This window comes from Eubalaena glacialis, chromosome 3, assembly GCF_028564815.1.
Source record: "Eubalaena glacialis isolate mEubGla1 chromosome 3, mEubGla1.1.hap2.+ XY, whole genome shotgun sequence".
Taxonomy (NCBI): domain Eukaryota; kingdom Metazoa; phylum Chordata; class Mammalia; order Artiodactyla; family Balaenidae; genus Eubalaena; species Eubalaena glacialis.
Genome location: NC_083718.1, coordinates 163,045,694 through 163,073,131, shown reverse-complemented (window position 1 = coordinate 163,073,131; position 27,438 = coordinate 163,045,694). Strand labels below are relative to the sequence as shown.

Genomic DNA, 27,438 nt, shown 5'->3' with positions numbered 1-27,438 from the left:
GATTCACAGCCACTTAGTCTGGCTCCCATAACTAATACTCTGTTGGGCTATGGGAGAAAGAACCGCAGACCTCAATATTGTTCAAGGGAGGAAGTGATCTGTCCCTCATGATACATAGAGTTTTGAGGGAGCCTAGTTGAGGAAGTTGTGTGTGAGATGAGCCTTGACGGGGCCTCAGCGGATGGAGGTGAAGGGAAGTGCGGGAGAAATGAGGGTGGTGGACAGACTGGAAGAGAGGTATCGGCCCTAGGTTGGGTTTGCTGTGGAGGGGGCTGAGGTGCAGGAGGAAGGATGATGTGAGGGCTGAGGCTGGAGTCTGAGTCACCCCCTTCCTCCTCCAGCTCACATGCTTTCTCAGCGCCTCTTCTTCCTCCCACTCCATCCCCCTGCCCCTCCGCCTGGGTAGTTCCAGATGGGGACGTTGAGTCCACGCCAAGAGCACTGCTGGAGGAAGCTTGCCTTCTGATGGGCTCAGGCTGCCGTCCATCACAGAATCTCCCCTCAGGGTGGTCTTCGTGTGGGTGGGGAGGGTCTACGGAGAGACACTGGCACCCACGGATGGAACCAATCCCAGGCCTGCTCACTCCTTGCGTCCCCAGTGGCATTTCTTTTTTTTTTTCTTTTTAAAAAAATTTTTTATTGGAGTATAGTTGATTTACAATGTAGTGTTAGTTTCAGGTGTACAGCAAAGTGAATCAGTTATACATATACATATATCCACTCTTCCCATTGGCATTTCTTAAAGGGACCCTAAGCCAGTTTGTGAATACAATTGTGAGGGGGGACAAGAAGGCAACCTAAGTTTATTTTAAAAAGTCTTCTATTTATTTGAATGGCTTTTAAGAAGCAGAAGGCCGGGTTGTAACATTAGGTATGGGACAAGCATGAGTAGTGAGAGGGATCCACACTGACCAGCACGTAGCATCCTTTATTGTGTGAGTTGGTAAATGCTGCAGAGCCAGACAGAGCTGGGGCCTTTGGAGGTTGAGGGCAGACCACGGAGGGACCAAGCTGGGAAAAGTGTGAGCAGTCTCACCCCCAGGCAAGGGAAGTCCCACAGATGAAGAAACACAGGGCCCAACTGTTTAAGGAGGCACTTATAGGTTTACCATGGAAAGCAACCCAGAGAAGTTAGGTTATAAGGAAGACCAGGGCAGCCCATGTTCGCAAAAGACAGAAGTAGACCTATCATAAAGCAAATGGTATAAAATAGGGCTTCTGACAGGTAGATACAAGCCTACTATGTGTAGAGACTTCATTTTAAATCTTGTGCTAAATTGGGGGTACAGAGATGCTTTTCGGTAGAAACTAGAACTTAAGGATATGTGTGCTGTTAATAAAAAAGTTTGTATGTACACAGTTTAAAACACACAAGGAATGAACTAGGTTATCTTTAAGTTTTCTTAAAGATCCAAAGCTCTGTGAGTCTGAGTGTAATATCCTCATACTCAATTACTCAGTTCTGAAAAACCCCATTCACTGGGCCTGGGTCAGAGGGTGCACAATGGAAATTCAAAGGCCGGATTTGGCCTGTAAGATGTGGTTTATCTGGCATGCACAGTGTTTTCTAAATTCAGAATTCAGTTGCCAACATTTAAAAGTCCAGATTTCTAGCTTCTCTTGGAAAATGAGGAGGAATATCTGGCACCAGCAGGCCACATTCCCACACGGCAGCAACCGTGTCAGACTACAGCATATGTGTTCCGCATTTTGCTACAGTCCTTGCCTAATCCTCTTCGCTCATTGATGTTTCCCACCCAGCCCTTGGAGGCATCAGAGTTTGTGACCTGGCACAGGTGTCCAGTCTATGGCGACCTCACGATTTTCTACCTGGTGCAGCTATAAACCTAGACTTGAGGCTTCTACCCTAATTCTGTAGCAGAGCCATCTTAACAGTTGGCCTGTGAAGGCGTACTCACCTGCAGGCCAGGAGTGTGGGAATCAGTGATCCCATCTGCAGAGTTTTGGTTTGTCTTACAGTAACTGAAAAGTTGCCAGCCGTATTTCATTTTCATAAATTGAACCCAAAGGCCTCTTGGGGATGGCCCATCAGGGAGATACTTCCTGATCAAGGCCAAGGGTAAGTCACTTCTGGGCCAGACTAGAAAACCCAAGCAGAGGAAGGAATCCCAGCCTAGGCTGGGCTGGGCCAGGAGGGCAGGGAAGAAGGCAGCTTTCCTAGCCATGGCCATGAGATGACCAGGGCAGCTGGGTACAGTTGGCAGCTTTTATAGATGCCTAGGAGGTATCACTCATGGTGTGAATGGCTCCATCTGCCTTTGTTCAGTGCACAATCTGCCCAACTGTACATGTTGGACTCAGGACTGTCAAGGGGAGGGAAGAAATAAATGTAGATGGTGAGGCAGGTGCAGCCAAAAGTGATTCTACCACTTTGTCCCCAAGGCTGCAGGGATAAGGGCGGGGGAGGCAGAGGGTTAGGAGCCAAGACCTTGTTGGCCAGAGTCTAGAAGCTGGAGAGATAGATAAGGGCCTCAGAGAGCCCCACACTGCATATGTGCAAATGCCCATGAGATGATAGGAAGAGCCAGAACTAGTCCCAGGAAGCAGGGCCGGCCATCAGTATGTGGGGCCCAGGACCCTTAGTTAGCAGAGATAACCAACCTGTACACACACACACACACACACACACAGTCGTCAGCAGAGATATCTGCCCCATTACATACACCCACAAAAGCATGCATACATGCAGTTTTAATCCTGTTGCACACACTCATATGAGTGTGTCCATACATGCAATCACAGTGGCTGTTGGTAAGAGCTGTCAGCTCATCACACAGTTATGTTTAGCAGCACCTAAAGTCCTTTTCGGCTAAGCTACTTGCGGGAGTCCAGCACAGCACCAAGTAACATGGCAGGAGAGAAAAGTAACCAGGGAAGAAAACCATTAACTATGGCCAGCAGCGGAGTGTTGGCCTGCAGTGCCACCTACTGGTAGGAGGGGTAACTGAAAAGTTGCCAGCCGTATTGTACTTTGCTTGAAGACCATGATACCTGGGACACTGCTTCTCAGGTACCTCCTCTAAGGAAGCCACCAACACAGGATGCCATTCTTCCTCCTTTTTGTGTTCTGCCTGAGTGGGGTGAGACCCTGGCATCCTCAGAGTTGCAGCACAACATTGGGGAATGAACATTCAGGGCCTTGCACGCCCCGCTGGAAAGCAGTATCCAACACCAATAGGGATGGCAACATAGGTTTTTCATCTTTCATGCCAACTCCAACCCACTGGTAGTAGCTGCCTGGAATGCTGGGTTGAGAAGGATTCCGAGGTCAAGTCTGGGCTTAGCGTAGAAGAGTATCCCGATGGAACAATGCCAGCAACCATGGCGGTAGGTAGGACCACTTCTACACTTGCCATTCCCTACACTGGCAGATTTCTCCTGATTCACAATTCCATCATAAGGGTATGCGTGTTTGTTGCTCACTCCCTAATACCACAAGAAAACTGTCATTCCAACTTTCACTGGAGTTTTATCTCTCACTTGATCAGTAACTTCTGAGCCAGCTGAAGTCCTCACTGGGACCGTCTTTGTGAAGAGCTTGTTCTTGCTTCCACAGAGAGCATATGGATGACTTGTTAGATCTGGGTCCTTAAGTCAACGTGGGGCACTTCACTTTATCCAAAATTAATATTTACCTAAGGCCCATCCATCTGCCAGCACTTATTACTTCTCAAGAGGCCCCTCAAAGGCAATGATGAGCTGAGAACAACATAGCCGTGTTGAGCAGAGGCCAGCCAGCTGGGCTCAGCCCTAGCCAGGGGCCCCGCTCCCTGCCCCTCACCCAGCAGCTTGGGAGAGCACACTAAACTCAAATGTGTGCATCAACATTCCAAATCACAACAGGCCATGGGTCATTTGAAAATGGTCAAACTTTGAAATCTTCAATCCTCAGATGCCAAGGGTCTGCTGGGTTTAGCATCAAGGTTCTCAGTTAGTGCCTGCCATCCCTGACGATGCCTGCAGATGGGCACAGAGACGCCTCGTGCTGCCCCCTCTGCAAACGAGCCAGCCTCTACCTCCGAATGCTTAGGTGGATGTAAGCTGGACTCTCCCACTGAGGACCAGGCCAGGGATGTTTGCCTTAACCCAGGGGTCAGCAAACTCCTTCTGCAAACAGCCAGAGAAATATTGGGTCGGCCAAAAAGTTCGTTCGGGTTTTTCGTAGGATGGAACTGAAAAACCCGAACGAACTTTCTGGCTGACCCAGTATTTTCAGCTCCTTGGTCTCTGCTGAAACAATTCAACTCCATTGCTATAGTTTGAAAGCTGAAGACAGATGTAAACAAATGGGCATGACTGTATTCCAATAAAAGTTTCTTTGCAAAAACATGGTGGGCTATGTTTGGCCAAGGAGCTGCGTTTGCCAAACCCAGCATTAGCCCAATAAGAACCGGGTTCCACAGAACTTGGGGTTGTCTGGAGGTGCTTTAGAAGATCTGCAAATGTTTGGCCCTAGTTTAAATTCCTCTTAGCTATTTAGAAAGCTATAACAAAGATGTACCCTCTCAAGTCTATTATAGTATCTTAACATGCAGGGGGTCAACATGTTAACAGACTGTCAAGGGAACGCCATTGCTGTGAAGCTTCTCTTGCTACGTGTATGCACATATGGGCCGTATGGCAAAAGAGTTAAGGGCCTGAGTCCCAGCATCAGACAGACATGAGCTCGAGTCCTCCCATTGCCACTTACCAGCTGTGTGACTTTGGGCAAATTACTTAACCTCTCCAAGCCAGCATGTCCAGGGGACCCCCAAACAGAGTGGACACTGGCCATCATGCTGGCACAGACTCCCGGACCCCGTTTTTGCTGGATCGTGGGAAGACGAAGGGGCCAGGGCAGCTGAGTCCATGGGGAGGGGGAAGTCAGGGGCTCAGGCCAGCGTTATTTACAACTGTTAATGGAGGCATTTCAATATTTTAATCACCAGTTTAGCTGGACTGGTGCACACCAGTTGAGTATCATTATAATGCTGGATCCAGCTTGGATTTACACTTCTTGCTGGTTTCAACTTCTTCTGCTACATCCCCATCATTCTGATTGGGCTCTCAGAAAGCGGAGAGGGCTATTTTGTAGTGACCTTGGCAATTTCAGTGCATAGTAACAGGGCTTCTGTTTTTCTAAGTGGCAGTTTCCATTGGGTCTGGGACTTGGCTGGCAAGAATTTCCTGGGACGTGCTCTGCAGGCGCTGTTGGGGTGCCATGCTTTGGGCTCCAGGGGTTCTGCATGTCAGGAGCTGTGGCTCCTCTGGCCCAGTGCTGCAGTCCATGGCTGGGCCTGGGGCTTTGGTGCTCGCATGGCTTTTTAATTTGCCTGCTGATGCAATAAACGATGTTCTTTTCCCCAGGACGCCTCCTCATCACTTGAAACAATCAGAAGGTGTGTCTGGCAGCTGTCTAAGCCTGCCCCCAGGACTTCTGGCCTTTTATTCCAGACACTGAAAGCTTTTTTCCAGGCCTGAAATGCTCATTTATGGTTTCAATAATAGAATTTGGACCCTAGTGTCTCTCATCACTGAGGGCTGTCCAAGTCTATTAACAGTGCTCCAGTGAAATACACAGCTTTTATGGCACCTTATCTTGCTGCTTCCCACATCACGTTTTCCTGCTTCCTGAGAGACCTGGAAAAATCAGGGGTGTTTATCGCGAGGCCCTGGGGGCAGGACCTCTTGGTCTCAGCATCCCTTGGTGCATCTTAATTAGGTGACATCTGGTGCTGCCCTCGCAGGGCACGTGTCCACCCTGGTCACACAGCCTAGTGCCATGCAGTGAGCCTCGGCTGTGCCCAGCCTTGCAGGCTTCTCATGGCTACCAGCTGGCTCTGTGAGCCCTGGAGGCTCACCCAAGGGGTGTTTCTGACCCAAGAGGAAGGAGAAGCAGGCCTTTGTGTTGTTCAGCCAAGATCAAGAGTGACTGGGGTTGAGTTCCTTCTCTCACTTCCTTTTGGTTTCCTGGAGGCTGTCCTTAGGTCTCACAGTATCTCTGGCTGGGCTGGGAGCTTCGGCAGAGGAAAAAGCTCCAAACCAGACCCTCTGCCCTGAGGCCTCCTCTGTTGGCCAGAAGGATCCTGGCTGTTGATGGGATGACCCTGTGCAAGGACATCCTCGTCACCTGCCCGTCCCCTGGCGGTGCCCAGCCACCCAGCACAGCCTTGCGCTTCCTCCCCACGGCCAGCCTCTCAGCCGCTCCAGCACTGACAGGACAAGCCCAGCCCAGGACTCTCTTCTCACCCAAACTGTTGCTCATTTCCAGAACCACCTCAGTCTTCTGACTTTGTTCTCCCTCCTGCGTTATCTTTCTGACATTACGATCCTGCCCTCCACTGCCCAGAACCTGTGCCCATTCAGACCCTGGGCTGAGTCCTCAAAAGGATAAAGGTCAGGCCCCATGTGGCCTGTCACCCCTTTTCCTGCCCCCAGAAGTGTTCCAGCTCCCCTGCACACACCTCCGATGATACCTTTGGCTTTCTTCATAAAGTGCTTGCTCACAGCTGGGATTCGCCCGGGAAGCTGGGCAATCAGTCCCCGCCACTGACGTCTCCTCACCCCTTCTGGGTCTTCCTGAGGGACCAGCCTTTGGAGGTCCCACCCTCTCTCCGGAGAGAGCCGAGCTGGTCAGCAAAGGAGGAGGCTGACTCATCAAGCAGTGAGAGTTCTTCCCTGGAAGTGGTGACAAAGGGGCTGCAGGGGCTCCTGCAAGGATGGAGAGTTCACCAGTGCACCGCAGGGGGAGGTCACCTCATCCTGGAGTCCCTTTGACAGCATCCTAGTGACGAAGAGCTAGCTACCTCCACTCACAATCCCATAGCTGGAGAATCTTGCTAATGCACATTGCAGCTCCTTCCTCTCTAACCAGTCACTGCATCAGACATGACCTCTCCACACTTCCTATATCACTCCAGGCAGGCCTTCCCTTGGGCTCAGCCTGGACCACCTCCCACTTCAGCCCCTAAGGTTTCTCCCCTTGCATTTGAGCTCACAACAGTAAACACCAATTCTCCACCTTGGATCCAGGGCTGCTTGGCAAGCAGAGCAGGACACAGTCATTGAGGGAGTGAGGGTTGAGGTGAGGGGGTTGATAGGCAGGAACAAATTAACTTTGGCTAAAAAGCAAAAGCGAAGGAAGCACTGAGCAGGCCTAGTAAAGCGCCTTCCCAGGGAGAGCCTGCAGTGCCCCCTGCTGGCCGGAGGAGAGTCTGCATGCAAGTTAAATTCACTCCCTCCCTCCCTCCACAAACCCTGCACCTGGCAGCTGATCCTTGATGACTCAGATTAAGGCATCGCAGGAAGTAGACACGTCATCTCATCCAGTGGTTTTCAAATGTGTAAAATTATAGGGATGGTTGCTGTGGATGATTGTGTGCCTTGCCCATTTGACAAAGGCCTCTGGGCTGAGGAGCCGGTAGGGGCCAAAATCCAGCCTATATCCTGCTAACCAAGCTGTGTGCCCCAGCGTGGTCTGGGTCAGCCCAGAGGAAGGGCCGTCTTTTCACAATTCATTCTAGAGACAGCGTCCTTCTATAATTTGTACGAAGGTGCCATATATATCAGGAGAAGCCCTGGCTCAGAATCCTTCTTTCAAAGAGGGCAATCTTATAAAACCAAGCTTTTTTAGCTAAAGGAGAGTTTGAAAACCCCCTAAATGATGGGGAAACTGACTCATCAAGCAGTGAGAGTTCTTCCCTGGAAGTGGTGACAAAGGGGCTGCAGGGGCTCCTGCAAGGATGGAGAGTTCACCAGTGCACCACAGGGGGAAGTCACCTCATCCTAGAGTCCCTTGCAAGGGAACTTAAAGTCATGCACAATGCCAGGACAAAGCTTAGAAGGCAGATCCCTTCCCTCTCAAAGCAGTGTTCTTTGTACTACACTGAGCTAGTTTCATGAGCCCCTTTTGAGGCATCCTGCTGCTCTGACCCTCTCACCCTTAGTCCCATCAACTTCCCCCTGAAACCCAGCTTTTCTACACAGTCTTACTTTCTGAGCCAGGATCATGGCACAGTGTTTGCCCAAAAGGGGAGCTGGTGAGAATGCCGGACCAGTCTGCATAATTTCCTACAAGTACCTCACTCATAGGGATGAGGGCGGACATGCAGAAGGGCAGAGAGGTGAGGAACTAGAAGGGTCCATTGGGCGACGTGTATGACACGGAGCCATGCCTGGAGCAATGTGGGTCAGCAAAGCTGGTGGTTCAGCTACAGTGCAGATGTGGCTTGCTTCGTGGGTGTGGTCCGCCGGGGTGTCTGCGCCACACCGTAAGGCACGTGGGCGGCCACTGTGCCCATCTCCTGAGCCCCAGCCACGTGGAACATCTGGTCATCAAAGAAGATATGTGGGCGGATCTTCTCCAGGAGGGGGCCCTTGGGTGCTCCCGCAAGGAACAGGGCCTCATCCGTCTCCAGGCCCCAGGTGCGCAGGGTCTTGAGAGCCCGGGCTCCAGAACTGGCTGCACTGCGTGCCGTCACCAAGTAGGTGCGGATTGGACACTCCAGCCGCAGGCCCTTGGAGTAGAACTTCTTCTGCAGCCTACCCAGAGCCTCCAGAAAACCCTTTAAGGGGCCCTATGAGAAGGCAAAGGAACACTGTGAGCTCACCCCTCTCCCAGACACTTGCCCCCTCCCCTGCTGGGCTCCTACCTATAACACTAGGATCTTGCTGTTTGGGGTGGGAAAGCGTCTCAGGATCTCTAAATCTCTCAGTTCTGCTATGCCTGCTCGGGCCACTGCATGCATCAATTGGACTGTAGGTCCCTATGGCAGTCTAGGTGTCCATACTGCTGTGATTGGGGATGTCTGCGTCAGAAAAACCATACCAGGGCTGTTACTATAGCAGCCCACCAGGTACATGGGTGTCTGTCCTGCAACTCCTTTAAGTGTGGCCTTTGTGCTCATCAGCAGGGAGGATATTAAGAATATTTAGTGGGCTTCCCTGGTGGCGCAGTGGTTGAGAATCTGCCTGCCAATGCAGGGGACACGGGTTCGAGCCCTGGTCTGGGAAGATCCCACATGCCACGGAGCAACTAGGCCCATGAGCCACAACTACTGAGCCTGCGCGTCTGGAGCCTGTGCTCCGCAAAAGGAGAGGCCGCGATAGTGAGAGGCCCACGCACCGCGATGAAGAGTGGCCCCTGCTCGCCGCAACTAGAGAAAACCCTCGCACAGAAACGAAGACCCAACACAGCCAAAAATAAATGAACAAAAATAAATAAATAATTAAAAAAAAAAAAAAGGGAATTCCTTAAAAAAAAAAAAAAAGAATATTTAGTAACTATGGCATGGGCACCCTTCAATCAGAATGGACTCTAGCTGGGACAGACAGACCAATGTGTCACTGCCCAATATCAACCCTGCCCCTGGGGCAGGTGAGTGGCTCAGGGTGTCCTGCTCCAGCTCTGTAGGGTCAGGGGAAGGGTTTACTCTTCACAGTGCCTGGAGCAATGAAGCTTCATGAGGAGGTGTGAATAAAGAACCAGAGGATGATGAAGAAGAAAACTGTAACGCAGCTGGAAATCAGGAACGGTGGGTTTCTAATCTTGGAGACCCCTCACTTGCTGGGTGACCTGGGGCAAGCAGTGGTCTCCTGGGGCTCTGCCTACCACTTAGTGGAAAAACTGTCCCGCTCTGGATTCCCAAGGATTTCAGAGGGAACCAACAAGAGAGAAAGTGAAATGAATACTCTGGAGTCATAGCTGAAGCCTGCTGAGCTCTTGGAGAGAGAGGCTTTGGGGTTATTGAGCACCCAGATTTTTGTTAAAAGCACAGATAGGAGCTCCCTGGAGGGCTGGAGAATCCCAGTAGCTCCAACCCCAGGGAATTTCCACCAGCTCTAGGGCGTATTCTGCTCTCAGTGAGACTCTGAGCAGTTCAAGGGTGAGTGAGGGTCTCTGAGCCCCTGGCCAAGGGATGGATGGCAAGAGGTGTGAAGGGCTGGTGTGGCCCAAAGCAGATGGGCTGCCCAGACCCCACACTAGCTGGATCTCCTTGCCCCAATGAAGGGCGCCAGCCCAGCTCTTCCTTTCCTCCAGTGAGGGAAGCAGGGACTTCTTGGGAGGATGGGATCCCTCTGAGAGGGGTGGGGGAATCTCTTGGAGGGGACAAGCGTTCCAGAGAGAGGATGGCAGCTTCAGAGAGAGAGCATGAGGCCTTCAGAGCGGGATGGGGACTTTAGAGATGGGATGGAAACCTCAGAAAGAGGATGGAGGCTTCAGAGAGGAGCTGGGAGCTTAGAGGGAGGATGGGGGTTTCAGGAAGGGTATAGAGACCTACACTTGATTTTAGCCAAAAGGCCGAGAAGCGATGGGGATGGAGACCTCATAACAGAGCTGCAAAGAAGAGGTAGGGGCTTCAGAGAGGGGCTTAGAGAGAGAATGTGGGCTTCAAAGGGGGGATGGGAATGCAGTGAGAGAGATGGGACCTCAAAGAAGAGGTAGAAGCTCACTGAGGGGACCCAGGGGTCAGGTGAGAGGGAGGAAGGCTGGAGGCCTAGGGAGGGGAGCTGGCTGGATTCTGGGCTGAGCTTGGGGTTTGGTTCTGCGCTGGAGGTTCCAGCCAAGGGCAGGTTCTGGGGAGCTTCCTTGCTCCACCCAAGGGTTCCGGGGAGTGTGTGGAGCACCTGGGCCAACGGTTTGTTCTCGTGGACCTTCTCATGCTCGAAGAACCTGTCCAGCCCGTGGGCCTTCACGATGCGTTCCGACTCATCTGAGAAGAGCACAGCATCCCCATCGAAGGCCACTCGCAGCTGACTCTGGGATATAGCCACGTCCCTGCTGGGGCTGAAGATGGTGGCGGCTGCAATCCCTGGGCAGAGAAAGGCAAGCATTGTCTGCCTTCGTCTAGGTAATAGGGCCCTGACACCCGTCTCAGCTGCCTGGGGGCCAGGAGAGGACTATCTCAGGCTATCCTTGCCCTGCTTACCTCACCTAGGACTCAGGGGCCGGCTAACGAGGGCTAATATTCAGAATATTTCAAAACGGGCCAGTAAGAATGGATAGTGGCTTTTGCTCTGAGTAGGGCTCTGAAGGCCCCAGCCTATGCCAGAGTTTCCCTTTTAGTTGCTGCTTTAAGGGAAGGTCTGGGGGGTGTCCCAGGGAACAGGGGGGCACTCAGAGGACTCAGGGCAGGAGCTATTTATCAATCGGCATGGGGGAATTTCAATACTTTAATATCTAGTAAGTTCATGCTGGTATGCACCAGACAAACATCAGTCCTGGATGGAAGGGAGGGTCCCCCAGGCCACGACTGTCCTTCCTGGAGTTCCTCACAGGCCTCTGATGTAGATCTACAAGGGGGCTGGGAAGGAGCCCCGACCCTGGCTGGGCCTCAGTTACTCTCTTGCTGTTGATTCTGCCAAGTCCCTCACCCTCTCTGGACCAAGATAAAATTAAGGGTGCTCAGCTCTGTCTGGGGCTGAGATTCTAGGCTGCAGTCTGTGTTGAGGTGGGTGTGGGCACCCCCTCAGTCTGCCGCCACAATGGCACAGACTCTGGGCTTCTCCAGAGGGCCCAGTATGCCTGTTGGGAACCCTGGCTCCAACTAGAGCTCACTGGACAACAAAAAGCAGTACCAGGAGGCTGGAGACCCAGGCAGTGGGCTCAGCCCATCCCCGATTCTTCACCTCTCCAAAGGCCATGTCAGCCCTGCTCTTTGGGAATCTAGGGTCTCAGGCCTGGACAGAGGCAGAGCTTTGGGAGGAAAGAGCAATGCCAGCCTCACCACAACTTCACTAGCCTGAGGATGTGTAAGTAGGCCCAGGCCCTGGACATCAGGCCAGGCACCTTCTCAGCTTTGCCAGTGCTGGAACCAAGATGAACCAGAACCACTGGACCTGGGGAAGGCCTGCCTCCTGACCATCCCCTGCTCCCTAGCCTGGGCTTAAATTATAGACATACAGAGGCACACATGCGGACCAATGCCAAGACCCCAACCAGAGGGAGTGACATCTGTCTAGGGAAATGGCTTCTGCTTCCTGGTTAAAGAAAGTCTCTTGGAACCCCAAGCAGCTCAGGGGAGTGAGGCATCAGCGGGAGAGAGGCCAGGCTTCCAGGCAGGAGACAGCATGAAAGAGGAAGAGGAAAGTAAACATACCGTCGGTTGATAAACAAACTTATGGTTACCAAAGGGGAAACACTGGGGGGAAGGATAAATCAGGAGCTTGGGATTAACATACACACACTACTATATATAAGATAGATAACCAACAAGGACCTACTGTATAGCACAGGGAACTCTACTCAATATTCTGTGATAACCTATATGAGAAAAGAATCTGAAAAAGAATGAATGTATATATGTATAACTGAATCACTTTCCTGTACACCTGAAACTAACACAACATTGTAAATCACCTATACTCCAATAAAATGTCAAAATAAATAAATAAATAACAGTAGCGTTCAGCCTGAGGAGCCCTCTCAGGCAGTGGGGCAGTTCTTCCTCCCCTGTGAGCCTGTCTTCTTCCGTGAACAATAGGGAAACACACCTTGTCAGGAGACTATGGATACCATCCCCAAAACTGCCCCTTGAAAGAGACACATGGAGGGAAATTCTCTTTGTCAGCACTTGCAGCCGTGTCTCTAACCTCACCTCAGTACTGGCCGGCCCAGCTGTTGGAATGCTGGCCATTTCCCAGACTCTACTGCTCAGGCTGGACTAGGTACTGATTTCCCTCCTCATTGGCCCAGAGAAGGACAGAGGCTGCCCATGGTCACACAGGAATTAGAACTCCTACTGACCTGGAAGATTCTTGGAAGGGAGTAGCTTTCTGGACTGTAAGGAGGGTTCCCATGGAAACGGAAGGCTGGGTGATGCTGATGAGTAAAGGTATCCTTAACATGGCAGGGCAGGAGGTGGGACAGTGGAATAGATGGGCAATAAGTGAAATAGGTGAGGCCTTGTTCTCAGAGTTTACAGGACAGGTCATAGGAATTAAGGAAGGTACTCCCCTTCCAGTTACCATGGCAACCCCTAGTGCCTGCTCAGAGCTTTGGGACCAGGCTTCCTATCTCTAAGACCCCTTAGCCAGACTCCCCACACTCTCCATCCCCAGTTTGACTCACCTTCATCGATGGCTTCCTGCACTTTTTCTGCATCAGCCGACAAATAGAGATTGGTGTGATAGGCCTTGAGGTAGCAGATGGGGCTGTTCCCGCCTGTCATGCAGAACCTCTCAATGGACAGGTCTGGAGAGGAGATAGAGAGTACCCAGGTGATGCCTGGGTCAACCCTCAGGACCTCAGAGTGGTCCCTCCATGTTCAATGGACGCCATCTTGGTTCTGAGTGGTGGTGGGGCAGCAGAGTGATTCTCTGAGTGATTTTAGGCCAGCGTTCCCCCTCTCTGAGATCCTCCATTCTTCGACCATGAAATGGGGATGATCACATCTCTGGAGCGGTTGCCTGGCTCACAGTAATATCCCCTTGTCAGGGGATCACAGTACTACAAAAGGTAGGTCCCAGCCTTGTGGATCGTGGTCCCACCTGGTCATAGCTGACTGGATAGGGGTAGGCACCTGACTCAAGCTGGGCCAATTAGATTCCCTCCCAGCCTGGGCTGAGAGTCACCTAGTACCTAAGTCTGTGCAGGTTGTAAAACTTTGCTTGTTGATAAATGGCTGCTGCTCTGAGCCCACTGAGTTACCCCATCACTACCCCAGCCCCTCACACAGGAGGGTCCACAGTGGAAGGGCACAGCAGGGGTCCTTCAGGACTCTGCCCCAGTACCATAGGTGGTATCTGTCCTGATTCCTCGGTACTTATGTCACAAGGTGGTTAAATAGTTTGAATATCACCCCTGCTCCTAACAATTTGAAATTAAGATTTAAAAATGCCAACTGGCCTCTCTTGGTTGCTGAAAACAAGGACTTGTAAACTTGTAAATTTTGGCCATATTCATGAAAAGCAGAGAAACCTAGTTTGAGGAAAGAGAAAAAGAGACAGAAAAAAAAGAAAAAAAAAAAAAAAAAGGAACAGATTTGCTGAGAGAAGCAGAAATAAGGGCTCATGTGGTCCAGAGAGAAAAAAAGCCCTGGAGAGATTGTCAGTACTTGGATTCAGCCCTTTGTGGGCCCAATTTCACTTCCTTCCCTGTGGTTCCAAGAGGCACACCTGTAACCTAATAAGAAATCATTTTCGGGAATTCCCTGGCAGTCTAGTGGTTAAGACTCCACGCTTCCACGCAGGGGACACAGGTTCAATCCCTGGTCAGGGAACTAAGATCCCGCATGCCATGCGGCACAGCCAAAAAAAAAAAAAAAATCATTTTCTTCAGCTTAGGCTAGCTCTGGAGGGTCTATTACTTTCAATCAAGAGTTTGGACTAAGACACAAAGTCCCTTCACTCTGACGACTGCACCTGCCTCCGCCAGCCGACTTTAAGTCCTGTCAGCCCCCTTGCAGAGAAAGAAACTGAGGCACAGGGGCAGCAAGTGCCCTGCCCAATCACATAGGGAGTGGGGCCTGTGCAGCGATGTGCTGGAGCCGGCTTGTACCAGCTTGCAAGAGCCGAATGTTAAACATCCAGGGACTTTTGGAGCCAGTTAGATTGTTCAACTATTGGTAGCTTGACATCAGCCATGGTGGGAATATTTACACCCTGAATATGGCAATGCTACACAAGCAGGGTTTTGGGGGTTTGTTTTGTTTCTTGAAGGGGCCTGTTTACCAACACCCCTCTGAGCTCGAGGTTCCAGTGGGTTTACCTGCACCCTGCAGAGGTGTGATCCCAACCCCGGGTGTCCGGTAGGGGTCGTGTCATGGCCAAAGCCCTCATGCTCACCATAGTGGTTGATGCTGTTGATGAGACGGACGCCCACTTGAGCGTGGTTGTTGGTCACGAGGACGATGTCGAAGACGTCCTCGCTCTCAGGGTACAGCTCCCGCAGCCGCCTGTTCACAGCCTCCAGAGCCTGGATGGGAGAGTGGACCCTCGGGCTCAGACCCCCAGGGACTGATGCCTGGAGTTGGTAGCCAGGGTTGGGGAGGAGGGGTGAGTTGGGATCCAACACGGGGAGGAGAGGGGAGGTCAGGGGCCAGGCTCGGGGTGAGACCAGTGGACGCGGGCTATCTCCTCCTAGTCTCTGCCATTGTGCGGGTTGATTATTGCCCAGGGGTGCCTCACTAAAAGGGTGAGTGGGGGTGGAAATCCAGCTCAGGTTCCATGCACTAAGCTGGTTACCTGGAGTGGGGTTGCATTAGTCCAGAGGATGGGGTGGCCTCTTCTTGCCACAATGGCTGTCCCCTTGCCAAACTATGCTCCTGTGTGGTGGCATCTGCCCAGAGGGGACCCCTTTTCCTTACTCATACACCCATGGGAGTGCTTTTCTCTAATGCCCATGAAGGCACTGTACGGCCAGTGGTGGAACTGCCCCTCACCTTCACGAAGGGGAAGGCCGGCCCAGGGCTGAAGGGCTCGTTCTCGTGTTCCAGCTGGTAGCGCACGTACTCCTCCACACCCTGCTCTGTGTAGATACGCTGCTCCTCGTCCATGCGGAACAGGGCTCGGGAAGACACGGCAATGGTGACTGCATTCTGAGGCTTGGGCTGCAGGGGTGCAGGAGAAAGGGCTGACTCTCAGATTCTCTTGAGGCAGGTCTCATGTGTCAGCCCCTCCGGGGACTGGGGACAGGGAGAAGACACAGGTCCAGCCTCTGCCCTAAGGAGCTCAGCCTTGGGCAGGGGCAGACCTAGATCAGGACCCCCTCTGTGCAGGACCCAACTGGGGACTGAGGGAGTTGATGGCTCCCCACAAAGGAGGACAATCTGATGGGAGGCACAAGCCCTCAGGGAGTTTGCAATCTAGCCAGCCATCTGGACTCGACAGAGAAATGAATACAGTGTATGTAGCCAAAGTATGACAGATGCTTAAGACGGTCTCCAGATGGTTTCCATTATAAAATGGGAGCTACATGCCCTAAGGAAGAAGTGGTGCCCCGAAACATGACAATTATATAAGAACATCTATCTCCAGCCCAAATCTTTCTCCTGAGCTCCAGACTCGTATATCTAACTGCCCCAGTTGACTAATAGACACTCAAACTCATCATGCCCAAGGCTGAATTCCCAGCATTCTCTCCACCCCCAAACCTGGTCCCCTCCCCGCTTTCCTCATCTCAGTGCTTGGCACCACCAACCACTCATCACCTAGACCAGAAGCCCGGAAGTCAACCGCAAGTCTTCCCTCTTCCTCCACCCCCTTCCCCCACCAATCAGTCACCAAAACCTGCCAACTCTACTAGAATCCATCCACTTCTTTCTGTCTTCCCTACCATGCTCTGGCCCATCACCATCTCTCATTCCCTCCAATATGTGGTCCATACTGTTGTCAGGGGATTGTTCCCAAATTCAGATCTGATCATGCCCCGCCTCCCCCTTCAGTGGTACCCACTCTTCTCACACTCTGATCGGCAGCCTTGAGTATGGAGTGGGAAGCCCTTCATGACAGACCCTACCTCTGTCTCCACTGTCACCTTCCCATTACCCTGTTTTGCTCAGTCTGACCTTTCTCATGTCTGAGCACACCTCCCCCCTACCTTCTCTGAGCCTTTGCACATGATGTTTCCTGGGCCTGATGTGCTCTTTCCCTGACTGCCCTTCCAGCTAACTTCTATCCAACCTTCAGGTCTCAAACTACAAGTCACCTCTAGGAAGCCTTCCCTTACCCCTAGTCATGGGCTTGCTACCTCTCCTAAGGATTTCCTTTTTGGTAAAATTTAACACTAAATTATAATTACTTATTTAACTATTTCTATGTCTAGACAGAGCTCTAGAAGCAGGAACCATGCTTAAGTTCTCAGGGAGCAGGAACCGGGACTATCCTGTTCATTTATAGTCTCTCTAGTGCTCAGAACTGTGCTTAGCACATAGTAGGTGCTCAGTAAATATTTAATGTCTCTGAACTTTTAAGCAATATAGTTTAATGAGAGACAGTATTTGCCATGACAAATTTAACATGAACTAGAAACTCCAGCGCAGTGCCCTCATCTGTTCAAATTGCTTGAAACATAGTAAATGCTCAGAGAATATTGTTTCGGTTGATGCAAATTTGACAAACATTTACTGGTTCTTTGTGCCAAGCACCTGGGCTCTGTCTGGTAATGATACTGGTAGAGATTTGGCTCCTGCCCTCAGAGTCACAGGCTGGTAGGGGAGAAAGAAAGAGATGCAAAGGGGACTGAAATGAGTGCTAGAACCAGGTGAAAGCAAAGTCTCGATGACAAGTGTTCAGAGGAAGTTGTCATAGGACAGGAGGCATTTCAGCAAAGCCTTGAAGGAGGAGTGGAGCGAAGGAAGGCACGAGGAGGTGTGCACATACGCCGTGCCTTCACAAAGGTGAGCAGAGCTCTGTGCATGGGAGCAGAGTGTAGTTGAGCCCAGAAGAGTAGGCAGGTGCTAGATTGCACAAGGCCTTCTTTCAGGGGCCCGGGAGGGCCTCAGAACTCCTTCGGCACCTCCAGCAGAATGGGGAGAGAGGAATGCCACCACAGGCAGAAGCTGGACCCTTCATAATCCCTGGGGTCCCCAAAGAACTCACAGACACCCAGAGAGTCCCACCACATCTCTGTGACTTGAGCAATCCTGGGACTATGATTCCCACTTTACAGATGAGGAAACAGGGACTCAAGTTGGGGGCAAGACTCATAAATGGACCTTGCATTCTGGCCTGCTCCTTATAGCCCTGGAGGTCACGCACTCAATCCCATTTCTTCTCTCTGGAGTTAAGCCTGGGTCCCAATCAGTTGACAGCATTGAGTGATGACCATGTGACAGGCATTGTGCTGGGGACATGGCAGGGATCATACAGTTGTGATCCCTGCCCCCATGGAGCTTATGATCTATCCCCAAGGTGGAGATTTGTGCATGCTTTAGAAGAGCACTGTCCAATAGACCTTTCTGTGATACTGGAAATGTCCAGTGCTCTCCGTGTGGCTGCATATGCATATGGCTAGGGAGCCACTTGAAATATGGCCAGTGAGACAGAGGAACTGAATCTTTAATTGTATTGAATTTTAAGTTTAATCAATTTAAATTTAAGTAGTCATGAATGGCTAGTGGCTAATGAAGCTTTAGAACCTCAAGATAGGAATAGAAGACCAGAGTCCCCAAACTCAGGAGGTGGACCTCAGTTTGCATTTGACTTTTATCCCAACCAAGATGGTGTGTGGGCCCAGCAGGGTGAGTATAAGGCATTGGCAGGACAGGTGCCTGTCCTCTGGGGCTCAGCCCAGTAACTCTCCCAGCTGCCAACCGCCCCCAAGTGTCTGTGTGTTCTTGGGCTGGGTACCTCCCAAACCTCTCAGCCACCGTGAGCCTTCAAGGAAGGAAGGTAAAAATTAAAGAAAAGGGTGATAGAGGGATGGCCAGGGATGGTAAGGGTATGGTTGGGGGGGTGGGGAGGCCCACTCTCATAAACCCAGGAAGCCTGTTCGCCTTCAGGGCAAGGGCTAAGACCGCCTAGCCCCCTGGGCTTACTGCCCCAGGGACAGGCCCAACACCCCTTCAAGGACAGAGAGCCAGCTACCCTCTAGCTCGTTCAGGCAGGTTCCCAAGCCGGCTGCTCCAGCTCAGGCAGCCAGCCAAGGTCTCGCTCGTCACTTTCTGTCCCACAGTCCCTGCCAGACTGCTATGTTCTGGGTCTCCTCCGGCTGACCGGTCCAGACCCCATCCCATCCCACCTCTGGCCACTGCAAGAAAAATATCCCAGCTGCCTTGGTCCCAGGAGTCTCCACTTCCTTCTTTTACAGATGGGGAAATAGGCCCAGAGAGGGGCAGAGTATTACTCTTGGTCATCCAGCAAAGTCAAGGCAGAGCCAGGATAAGATCCCAAGTCTCTGGCCTCCAGCCTGGCCTCTGTCCACACAGCAGCACCCTACCCCCATATGCCCCTCCTCAATCACTCCCAGAAGACCCCAACCCCTGCTACTTCAGGCACTTCCCTGGGACACTCCCCACACCCCAGCCCTCCCTTCCCAGATCTGGGAGAATTGGTGAGGGGCACCATGCCCTCAGAGAGAGGTTTCTCAGGGCAGGGCTCTCTTTACCCCCAGAATGGAGGGCCCCAGGGCAAGGACCCTGCTTCCCTGCTCAGCCTGCTCTGACTCTGTACAAGTAAGGAGCAGTCTAAGGGCCTAGTGGGCATGAGCTGCTGGGGGAAATATGGAATCCCTGCTGGGAGAGAGAAGCAGCCTGTCTGGGCTCCAGGCAGAGCTGAAGGAACAAGTGAAAGGGGCTGTTCGGAGCTGCGGAGAAGCCAAGCACTTAGACACCCCCTTGGACCTCGCTGCAGAGGGAGGCCACCCCATCACGTGATGTCAGGTGCATCTAGAGACAGTTCCTCCAGAAATCAGAAAGGATTCCAGATGCCAGACTGAAGCTTGGGTCAGAAAGACCCCCTACCCCAGACCAGGAACTCAGCCTGGGAACACTGGGTTCCAGGGAGCCAAGGTCCTGCCAGCTCTCCCTGTCTTTCACTGGAGGGGGGCGGGTATTGGGGGGTCCAGCTGATTACTCCTGCTTCGGGGACAGGAATGGAGGGATAAAGGAGGGCAGTCCAGCCCCACCCAGACTGCCTGAGGAGCTCTCACTGAGGCCAAAGTGATTTTGCCTGTTGGGCCCAAGATAGGAACATAGCCAAAAGCTGTTATTTCTAGAAGGACTTAGAGTGAGAAGGGCTGCCGGAGGAGAGAGGAACAAAACAGGTTTGGACTGAGGAAGTCCTCTGACCTCATGAAGTGAGGGCCTCCTATAGGCCTTTGGGGGTTAAATATTTCACTCAGGCTCCTGGGGATGAGAATAAGCCTAGGCCAGGCCCTGATGGGGCCCAGGAGGCCCAAAGCCCCCAGAATAGCTTGTAGGGGGGAGGGGTTTCTGCAGGAAGGAGTAGGGCCCAAGAAGCCACCAGTCTCCTTGCCTCCCAGAGAACAGTGAGGGCCAGGGGCTGACCGAGAGGTCACAACTGACGACTGGGCCTGAGCTCCCGGGCTCCTTGGTGCTTGGGGAGGAAACAGACTGACATGCTCCACTCACCACCCTAGTTCCCAATGTCCAACCCCTCCTTTCCATCCCCCAGGCCGTGACATTAGTCCAGCTTCCTCCCCAGGCAGGGACCAGCCTCCTCACCGATCTGCCTGCTACCAGACACACCCTCTCCAATCCATCCACCAACACAGCCTCAGAGTGACCTTTCTAACATGAAAATGGACCGAGTTAATCCCTTGCTGAAAAGTCCTGCAATAGCTCCATAATGGTTTTCATACTTTTTTAAAAGTAGGTTGACATTTTATGCAAATGAACTCTTGGGAGGAGCTCCAATATGTAAACCATATAGTACCATATTTTATTGGTATAAATTTATACTATAAATTCAAATGTATTACATATTCATGATATATTTATTATCATGTCAACCAATGAATACAGGAGACCAGTGTGGATTTAAGCTTCATCATCTAGTCAGTTTGTTTCTGTTTCAGTTTGTCGGTTTTTGCACAGCATTGAGAAAGCCCTGATTCACACCAATAAGTGGTTGCAAACGGTAAAAGCCTTTTTTTTTAAGGTTTGGTATGGTTTTTTTTTTTAATTTATTTTATTTATTTTTGGCTGCGTTGGGTCTTCATTGCTGCACGCGGGCTTTCTCTAGTTGCGGCGAGCGGGGGCTACTCTTAGTTGCAGTGCACGGGCTTCTCATTGCGGTGGCTTCTCTTGTTGTGGAGCATGGGATCTAGGTGCACGGGCTTCAGTAGTTGCAGCACGTGGGCTCAGTAGTTGTGGCACGCGGGCTCTAGAGCACAGGCTCAGTAGTTGCTGCGCACGGGCTTAGTTGCTCCGTGGCATGTGGGATATTCCTGGGCCAGGGCTCGAACCCATTTCCCCTGCATTGGCAGGCGGATTCTTAACCACTGTGCCACCAGGGAAGCCCCAGGTAAAAGCCTTTTTTGTTTTGTTCTGTTTTAAACTACAACCCTCAGGAGACTCAGCAATGATTGTCAGCAATCTCAAGATACTCTTCTATTAAAACAGAAAAAGCTTTATTCTGAGGTTTGCTAAAAAGGTAATCAACCTGTAGCATAAGTTAATATGTTGGCAGTCTCCAAGGTGCTAAAATGTCCAATAACACATTTGAGTAAGTTGAGTTTTATCACCTGTTTTTACTTGTGTAAAACATAGTTTGCGGAAGAAAGAAAATGAATTGGTTTCACATGTGAGTAGACCTCCTGAAACATGGGGCTTCATGGAACCTAGTTTTAAGACCCCTAACCCCACTGAATAAGGTTCAGACTCCTTAATGTGGAATTCAAGGCCCTCTGTGGGTTTCTAGCATCACTTCAACTCTTCTCCTTAAGATCCTGCATCCTCTCAATCATCAGTCATGCTTTTTGCCCAGCCTGTTTCCCTCTCTGCCTAGGAAAGTCCACCTACTCAGGCTTTAAAATCAGCTCAAATGCCACCTCTAAAAGACTTCCTGAGTTGGCAGTCACTCCCGCCTCTATGCTCCCAGTGCTAGGGTCTTTCACCTGAGCACTCACCATGTCCAGGGTCTCTGTGAGCTCCTGAGGCGGGGACTCAGTCTAATTCATTCCCAATCCCCACTGCTGGGCAGGCCTGGAGGTGCTCTGGGGGAATGACTGTTGACAGGGTGGGCCTTATGGGAAGGGTCTCAGGCTGGAGCTCTTTGGAGGATGCTCTGAGCCAGCTTCGATCCTCTATCCCCTTCCCAAGCTCTGAGATCTGGGAGGCTGGAATGAGCAAGGCCCAGGGACCAACCAGGGCATCGTGAATCTGTAAAAAGGGGAGACGAGCTCCCTCCTCTGTGTGAATCCCCAAGGGCTGAGACGACCACTGAGGTCGCAGAGATGTCGATGCCAGCGAGGGCTCCCCTGTGAGGCGAGCAGAGCCCGGAGCTGGGGAGCAGAGTCCAGCGTCGGGATCCCAGAACCAGGGACGCAGACCCCTAAGCCCAGAGAGCAGATTCCAGTGCAGCTCCCTTCTCTTAAGACGCGGGGAACCCGGCACCCCGAGCCCAGGGCGCAGGACCTTGACTCAGACCGCAAACGCAGAGGTTCGGGTCCGGAGCCCGGTGCCCAGATGGCAGAAACCGGAGCGCACAGCAAGGAGCCGGGTTTTCAGAGTCGGGTTACCTGAGCCCGGGGCGCTTCCGCAGGCGCCGCTGACCGGCTTTGCCAACAAATGCCGTCCGCTCGCCCCAGGCTGCCCGCAAGGGGAGGGGCTGGGCCGCGGCCTGGAGCTGGGCCCTGATGACAGCATGAGGGAGGGGGATCCTGGCGTGGAACCCGAGCCCCGAGATAAAAGAAACACCGGAGCAGAGCTCCAAAAATAAACCCGAGCCCGTGCCAACGGCCTGGCGCATTCTGGTGCTGAGGAGCTGCGTCCCTTCTCGGAGGGGCACCACGGGTCCCTCTCCAGAGGGCTGACGACCCCCTCTCCGGTGACCCTCCCCCTGCCCTCCCCCATACCCATGCCCTGCTTTTACCGATTTGGGTTTCTTCTTGGGCGCGAGGTTGTCGTGGAAAGTCTTGGCTTCCTCCCAGCGCGGGGCCGCGGCGGTCTCTGCCCCCGGCCCGGGCTCGCGGGGCTCCCGGGGCTCCCCAGGCTCCATGCTCGGCTCTGACCCGGCCCAGCCGGAGAAGGCGGCTGCGGAGAGCGGAGCCGGCGGGGCTGGGCTGCGGGAGGGAGGCGCGTCCCGGAGGTGAGAAGGGGGCGGGCAGCGGTGGAGAGTGCGCGTGCGGGCCGGCCGGAGGGCGGGGTGGGGGGGGACGGCAGCTGGGGTGCTCAGCTCGCCCTGTCGGCAGCCGGTGCGTTGCTGCTGTTGCTGGTGGATGTGTATTTCAGGACAGCTGCGCTCTCCTTCCCCTACCGCCCCACGCCCGAAATGAGGCGGGGGGGGGGGGTGAGGCGGGCGGTTGGACCCTCGGGCTCGCAGGAGGAGGGGGCCTAAGCCGGGCCTGCGGGCTGCTGCGGGTTCGGGATTGCGGGGATCGTGTTCTTCGCAGGAGCTATTCGGCACCAAGAGAAGGGGAGGCCTGCCAACTTTTTTCCCCCGGGGTGGTGATCCACAAAGGAGAAAATGCAAAGGTAGCCGCCCCCACAAAACAAAAGCTAGCCCCCGTCTTTCCCCTCTGATGCCAGGACAGTGGGACCCTGAGCGGCATCCTCTTCCCCCAAACCCTAGTCCATTCCGCAGAGGGGGAGGAGGTGGTGGATGGACAGTTCCATCCACGAGCAGGAGCCTGCTCCTAGCTGGGGGCACAGTGGAGGGCCCAGCCGGGCAGCTCTTCCCCACCAAGGCGGAGGGGCCCTTGAAGCAGGTGGCTAGGCCAGGCTCCCCTTGGCCTGGCGGGGGACCCAGACCAGGGAGACTCCCGGGGACCGCGGTTCTTGCTGGCCCCTTGATGGCCAGCAGGGGGAGCGCACTCCCAGGTACCACCTGCTGAGCTTGGTTAGTTATACGCCATGAAGTGGCTGGATTGAAAGAGGATAGAAAAGGAGCCTAGGAACCCAAGAGTCTTGGACCAACATCCTGGAGTTCTAGGGCATTGCCCTCCTTGGTGCAGACCCTGAGGTGCAGACATTAATGCCCCTCATTCCAAGGCACAGGCTAGGAAGCAGACAAGGGGCATCTCTGTGTGTGTCTAGAAGTGTGCAAAGGTGGGTGGGAGAAGCAGGAGAAAATACTGGCTTAGCCTGGTGGACGTCAGACTGGGATGGGGTACAGAATAGAGGGGTCTTCCCAGCCTCCATCATGACCTGGGAGGAACCAACCAAACCTTGCATGGGAGAAAAGGAGAAATAATCATAACAGAAAGTTTTAGGATTGGGGGAAGTATGTTTAGACTTGTCCTTCTCCAGGCTTGGTAGATTGTTTCCATAGATGGCCTCAAACTCTCTCCCATCCTGCTTGCTCTTTGGCAATGTGACTTGGACACTTCTCCCATCCAGAGGTGGAGCTGAATCTGAGTTGACCCAGCATCTTGCTTTGACTTGCTTTGACTAATAGAATGCTGTAGAAGTGATGCTGTGTGATTTCTAAGCTTAAGCCTTAAGAGGCCTTGCAGCTTCCATTTTTGCCCTCTTGAGAGCCAGCTACTATGTAAAGGAGTCTGGAAAGGCCACATGGAGAGGCAGAGAGGCCCTGGAGGATAAGAAGCCAGAGGAGAACAGTGGTTTCCCAGGCAACCGTCAGCATCAATTGCCAGACATATGAGTGAGGTCATCTTACTGTTCCAGCCCCAGCCCAGCTCCTAGTGGGGTGCAGCAGGAGGAGTGACCTCCACCAACAGCACATAAAGTAGCAAAACCTCCCAGCTGAGCCCAGCCAACCCAAAGAATCAGGAAAAATGATACGTTTTTATCGTTTTAAGCATTACATTTTGGGGTGGCTCGTTACACAGCAATAAATAATGAAACTCTAGGAAGGGGTCAATTATTCTCAGGTGCCTCATGGAGGAGGAGGAGGAGGAGGTCATCAGGGAGAATGTATAGAGTTATTTGGATGGCAGTGAGCACCTGACCCAAAGGTGAACCATCCCCATGCTGTCCAGTGACCTTTGACCTGTGTAGTAGCCTGGGTTGAAAAGATGATCTGGGCCAACCGGATTCCTCTTTCTCAGGAATTTACAATTGGGAAACAGGGGCTGGATAGTCAACTGTAAGAACAGAAGCCAAGGATGCTGTGAAATACAGTTGGCTTCCAAGAGGCCTGGATGGGCCTTAGCAAGCTGCAGTTACGTGCAACATAAATCTAAGAGGGGGCAGAAACTCTGTGAGCAGAATGAGCCCATCAGCATAAAGATGGAAAAGGGTTTCTGCAGAGGGCAGCAGAGACCCCATGAAAGAGAAGCCGTGCTGCCCTGAGAGGGAGCTGCTGCTGGTCCTGATAGTTTTCCCAAGTCCTAGCTGAAGCCTGGCTATAATGCCCATCTCTAAATTTCCATGAGATTCTCCACATTGCTTCAACAAATGCCCCTCAAAAAGGTGGTGGCTATTGGATTTGCTTGACTAGCAACTTTTCCCACCCTCTCCTCCTAGCAACAGGCCCTGCCTCCCTGGCCACAGGAATAGGCATGTGACGCTGCCCAGTCATATAACTCTATTTCCCTGGACACAGTGATTGAGCCACAACGGGGATGCGACCTCAGCTGCGCCACTCTCCCGGACTCTTGTACAGGGATGCTGGGAGATTTGGCTCTGTCTTCTCTGGGGTTATTAACCTGGGACAATGTGAGCTGAGACCCATCTTTCCCTGTGGCAGGAGAAGCCCATCTGAAGAGGACTCAGGATCCCCGCACCTGAACTGCTCCCCCTGTGGGCTGGTCTTTAGCAAGACCAGGGGTGGAAGCCACCTCCTCCATGAAGCCTCCCTTCATCCTTTACCTGTCCCCCTCCCTTTCTCCTCCCCTACCTCCTGGCGCCCCCAGGCAAGACTCTCCCTCCTCTGATGCCCAGAGCTCAAGGTTTGTTACCTCCCTTTTCACATCTAGATTTGGATTCCCTCCCGTGGATGAGGAAGCACTATGAGCAGTGGCCTTGAAGTTAGGAGACCTGAGTTGAGGTCCCAGCCTTACCATCCATTCTCTAAGCCTTCATTTCCTGTCTTTTTTCTTTCTTTCTTTCTTTTTTAAACAGAGACTTAAATGTGTGTTCAGTTCAGCTGACAGGGAATCACATGGGAAGCTCTTTGGTTACTACGATGGACTGTGTACACATGAGGGGCCAATTGTTTGAGGTCTGGGAGGGCTTCACGGAGGAGGAGATCATTGAGACAGGGGCATGGGTGGCCCAGGGAGGGGCAATGGCTTGTGCACAGGCACAGAAGCCTAAGAGATCCCTTAGGGAAACAGAGGGCAATTCAGGGTGACTCAAGTGCAGGAGGGGGAGGTGGGGCTTAGAGCAGACTTCTGAGGTCAGCAGGGGACAGATCATGCAGGGCTGTGAGGGACTTCGAAGGAGCTTATTATACTGAGGGAAGAAGGGGGGCATTGGAGAGTTAACATGGTCAGATGGGTGCTTTAGGAAGATCACTCTGGTTCCTTAGGGGCAGATGGTCCTGAGGGCAAACTTGAAAGCAGAAGCTGGACTGACCTGTGACCTCAAGACAGGCGGGAACTAGATTCCCTTTCCCCTCAGTGTGGTTTCAGCTGCAAGTAGCAGACCCCCCCCAGTTCTCAGGCTTCTGAGTCACCTCCTTAGGTTCATGGTTGCCCTGAGGCCAGGTCAGCCTCATTCCTCTGTCCTAATTGCTTCCTGTCAAGGGACCTGGCCCCCTCCAAGCGTCCTTGAGAAAACCCTTGTAAAAGTAATTGTGCGTTTCAGGAGGAAGCAGGCACCTCCAGCTACCACTGCACCTGCCCCCCGCCCCCACCCCGGACTCCCTGCAGAGAATAGCGCTTCTCTGGCTTTAGCGGGGGCGTTCTGAGAAAAACACTTCACCACCAATTCCCATCCCCACCCCACCACATTTGGGTCAGTCTAGGGTGTCTCAGGGCTCTGGGCTCCTGTGGATGGTGGAACAGTGTCTGCACTACACAACACCCTTGACCAGGAGGGCAGGTAGAGGCTGAGATCCAGGCTGGCTGCCACTTGCCAAGCTGTGCATCGTGGCATGACAAGGCTGTATTTGTTCAGAAAAGGCGTATATTTTTCTCATTAACCCAAAGGTGCCATCCATTGGCCCAGCTGAATGCTTATGGGACTGTTACACTCAAAGGGGCACCTTTTCCTAATTCGTGCAAAGAGCCCCAGATGGACTACTTGTAATCCTGGCTCTCAGCCTTTCTCCCCGCTGCCCACTATCCAGTCATCTGGGCTCTCACGATGCCTTCCACTGGACACAAGGAGAAACTGAGTCCAAGGTCTCCTGCCACTAGCTCCCTTATGGGGGAACTGCTCTGCCCACAGACCCCGCAAATCAGTTCTGGTCTGGCCATCGATGAATGGACCATGGGCTCCCACCAAAAGCTAATCAGATTCTTTCTCCTGAGAACTGGATTAAGAGACACAGAAGGGAATTGTCAGTCGCTGGTGAGCCTGGATACAGAGTTGGAGAGGCAGCCACTTTGTGTTGGGAAACCATGGACGTCTGAAGAGAAATTAAAGAAGAGAGCACAGATGTGAATGTTGCCAAAGGGATGAGAACCCGCAGGCCCAGAGATGAGAGGACACAGGCCCCACTGACAGCTTCAGTTCTCCTGAGGCCCAGACATTCTTGAATTTCCATCTTTAGGGTCCCTTGTAATCTGCTCACCCCTTTCTCTGAACTAGCTCGAGTGCATCTCTGTTCCACGTAACCTAGAACAAGGCCCTCAGCCCCAAGAAGGATGCTGAGCTTCCCCCACTGTGTGAGCTCCCTCAGGCCTCTTCTCCCCCTTTCCCCTCACCCCAGCCCTATCTCAGCTTAAGGAAGAGAAGGAGCCCTCGG

At 52.6% G+C, this 27,438-nt stretch overlaps 1 protein-coding gene across 1 annotated transcript; it reads right to left on the bottom strand.

Moving 5' to 3' along the window:
- Positions 1–680: 680 nt before the first annotated feature.
- On the bottom strand, positions 681–22,702 carry NT5C1A (5'-nucleotidase, cytosolic IA). Its single transcript, XM_061184440.1, has 6 exons — positions 22,495–22,702; positions 15,381–15,548; positions 14,785–14,914; positions 13,070–13,192; positions 10,627–10,811; positions 681–8,576 (listed from the first exon to the last, which is right to left on the bottom strand). The coding sequence occupies exons 1-6, from the start codon at positions 22,618–22,620 to the stop codon at positions 8,211–8,213; spliced, it is 1,098 nt and encodes a 365-aa protein (XP_061040423.1). The 5' UTR covers positions 22,621–22,702; the 3' UTR covers positions 681–8,210.
- Positions 22,703–27,438: the final 4,736 nt, after the last annotated feature.

Bases quoted from the DNA above. Each gene is read 5' to 3' on its own strand.
- NT5C1A (XM_061184440.1), bottom strand. From the start codon at position 22,620: ATGGAGCCTGGGGAGCCCCGGGAGCCCCGCGAGCCCGGGCCGGGGGCA. The intron at 14,915-15,380 runs GTGAGGGGCAGT...TCTCCCATCCAG, and splicing joins CGGCCTTCCCCTTCGTGAAG to GCTCTGGAGGCTGTGAACAG. The intron at 13,193-14,784 runs GTGAGCATGAGG...TCTCCTCTCCAG, and splicing joins CAACAGCATCAACCACTATG to ACCTGTCCATTGAGAGGTTC.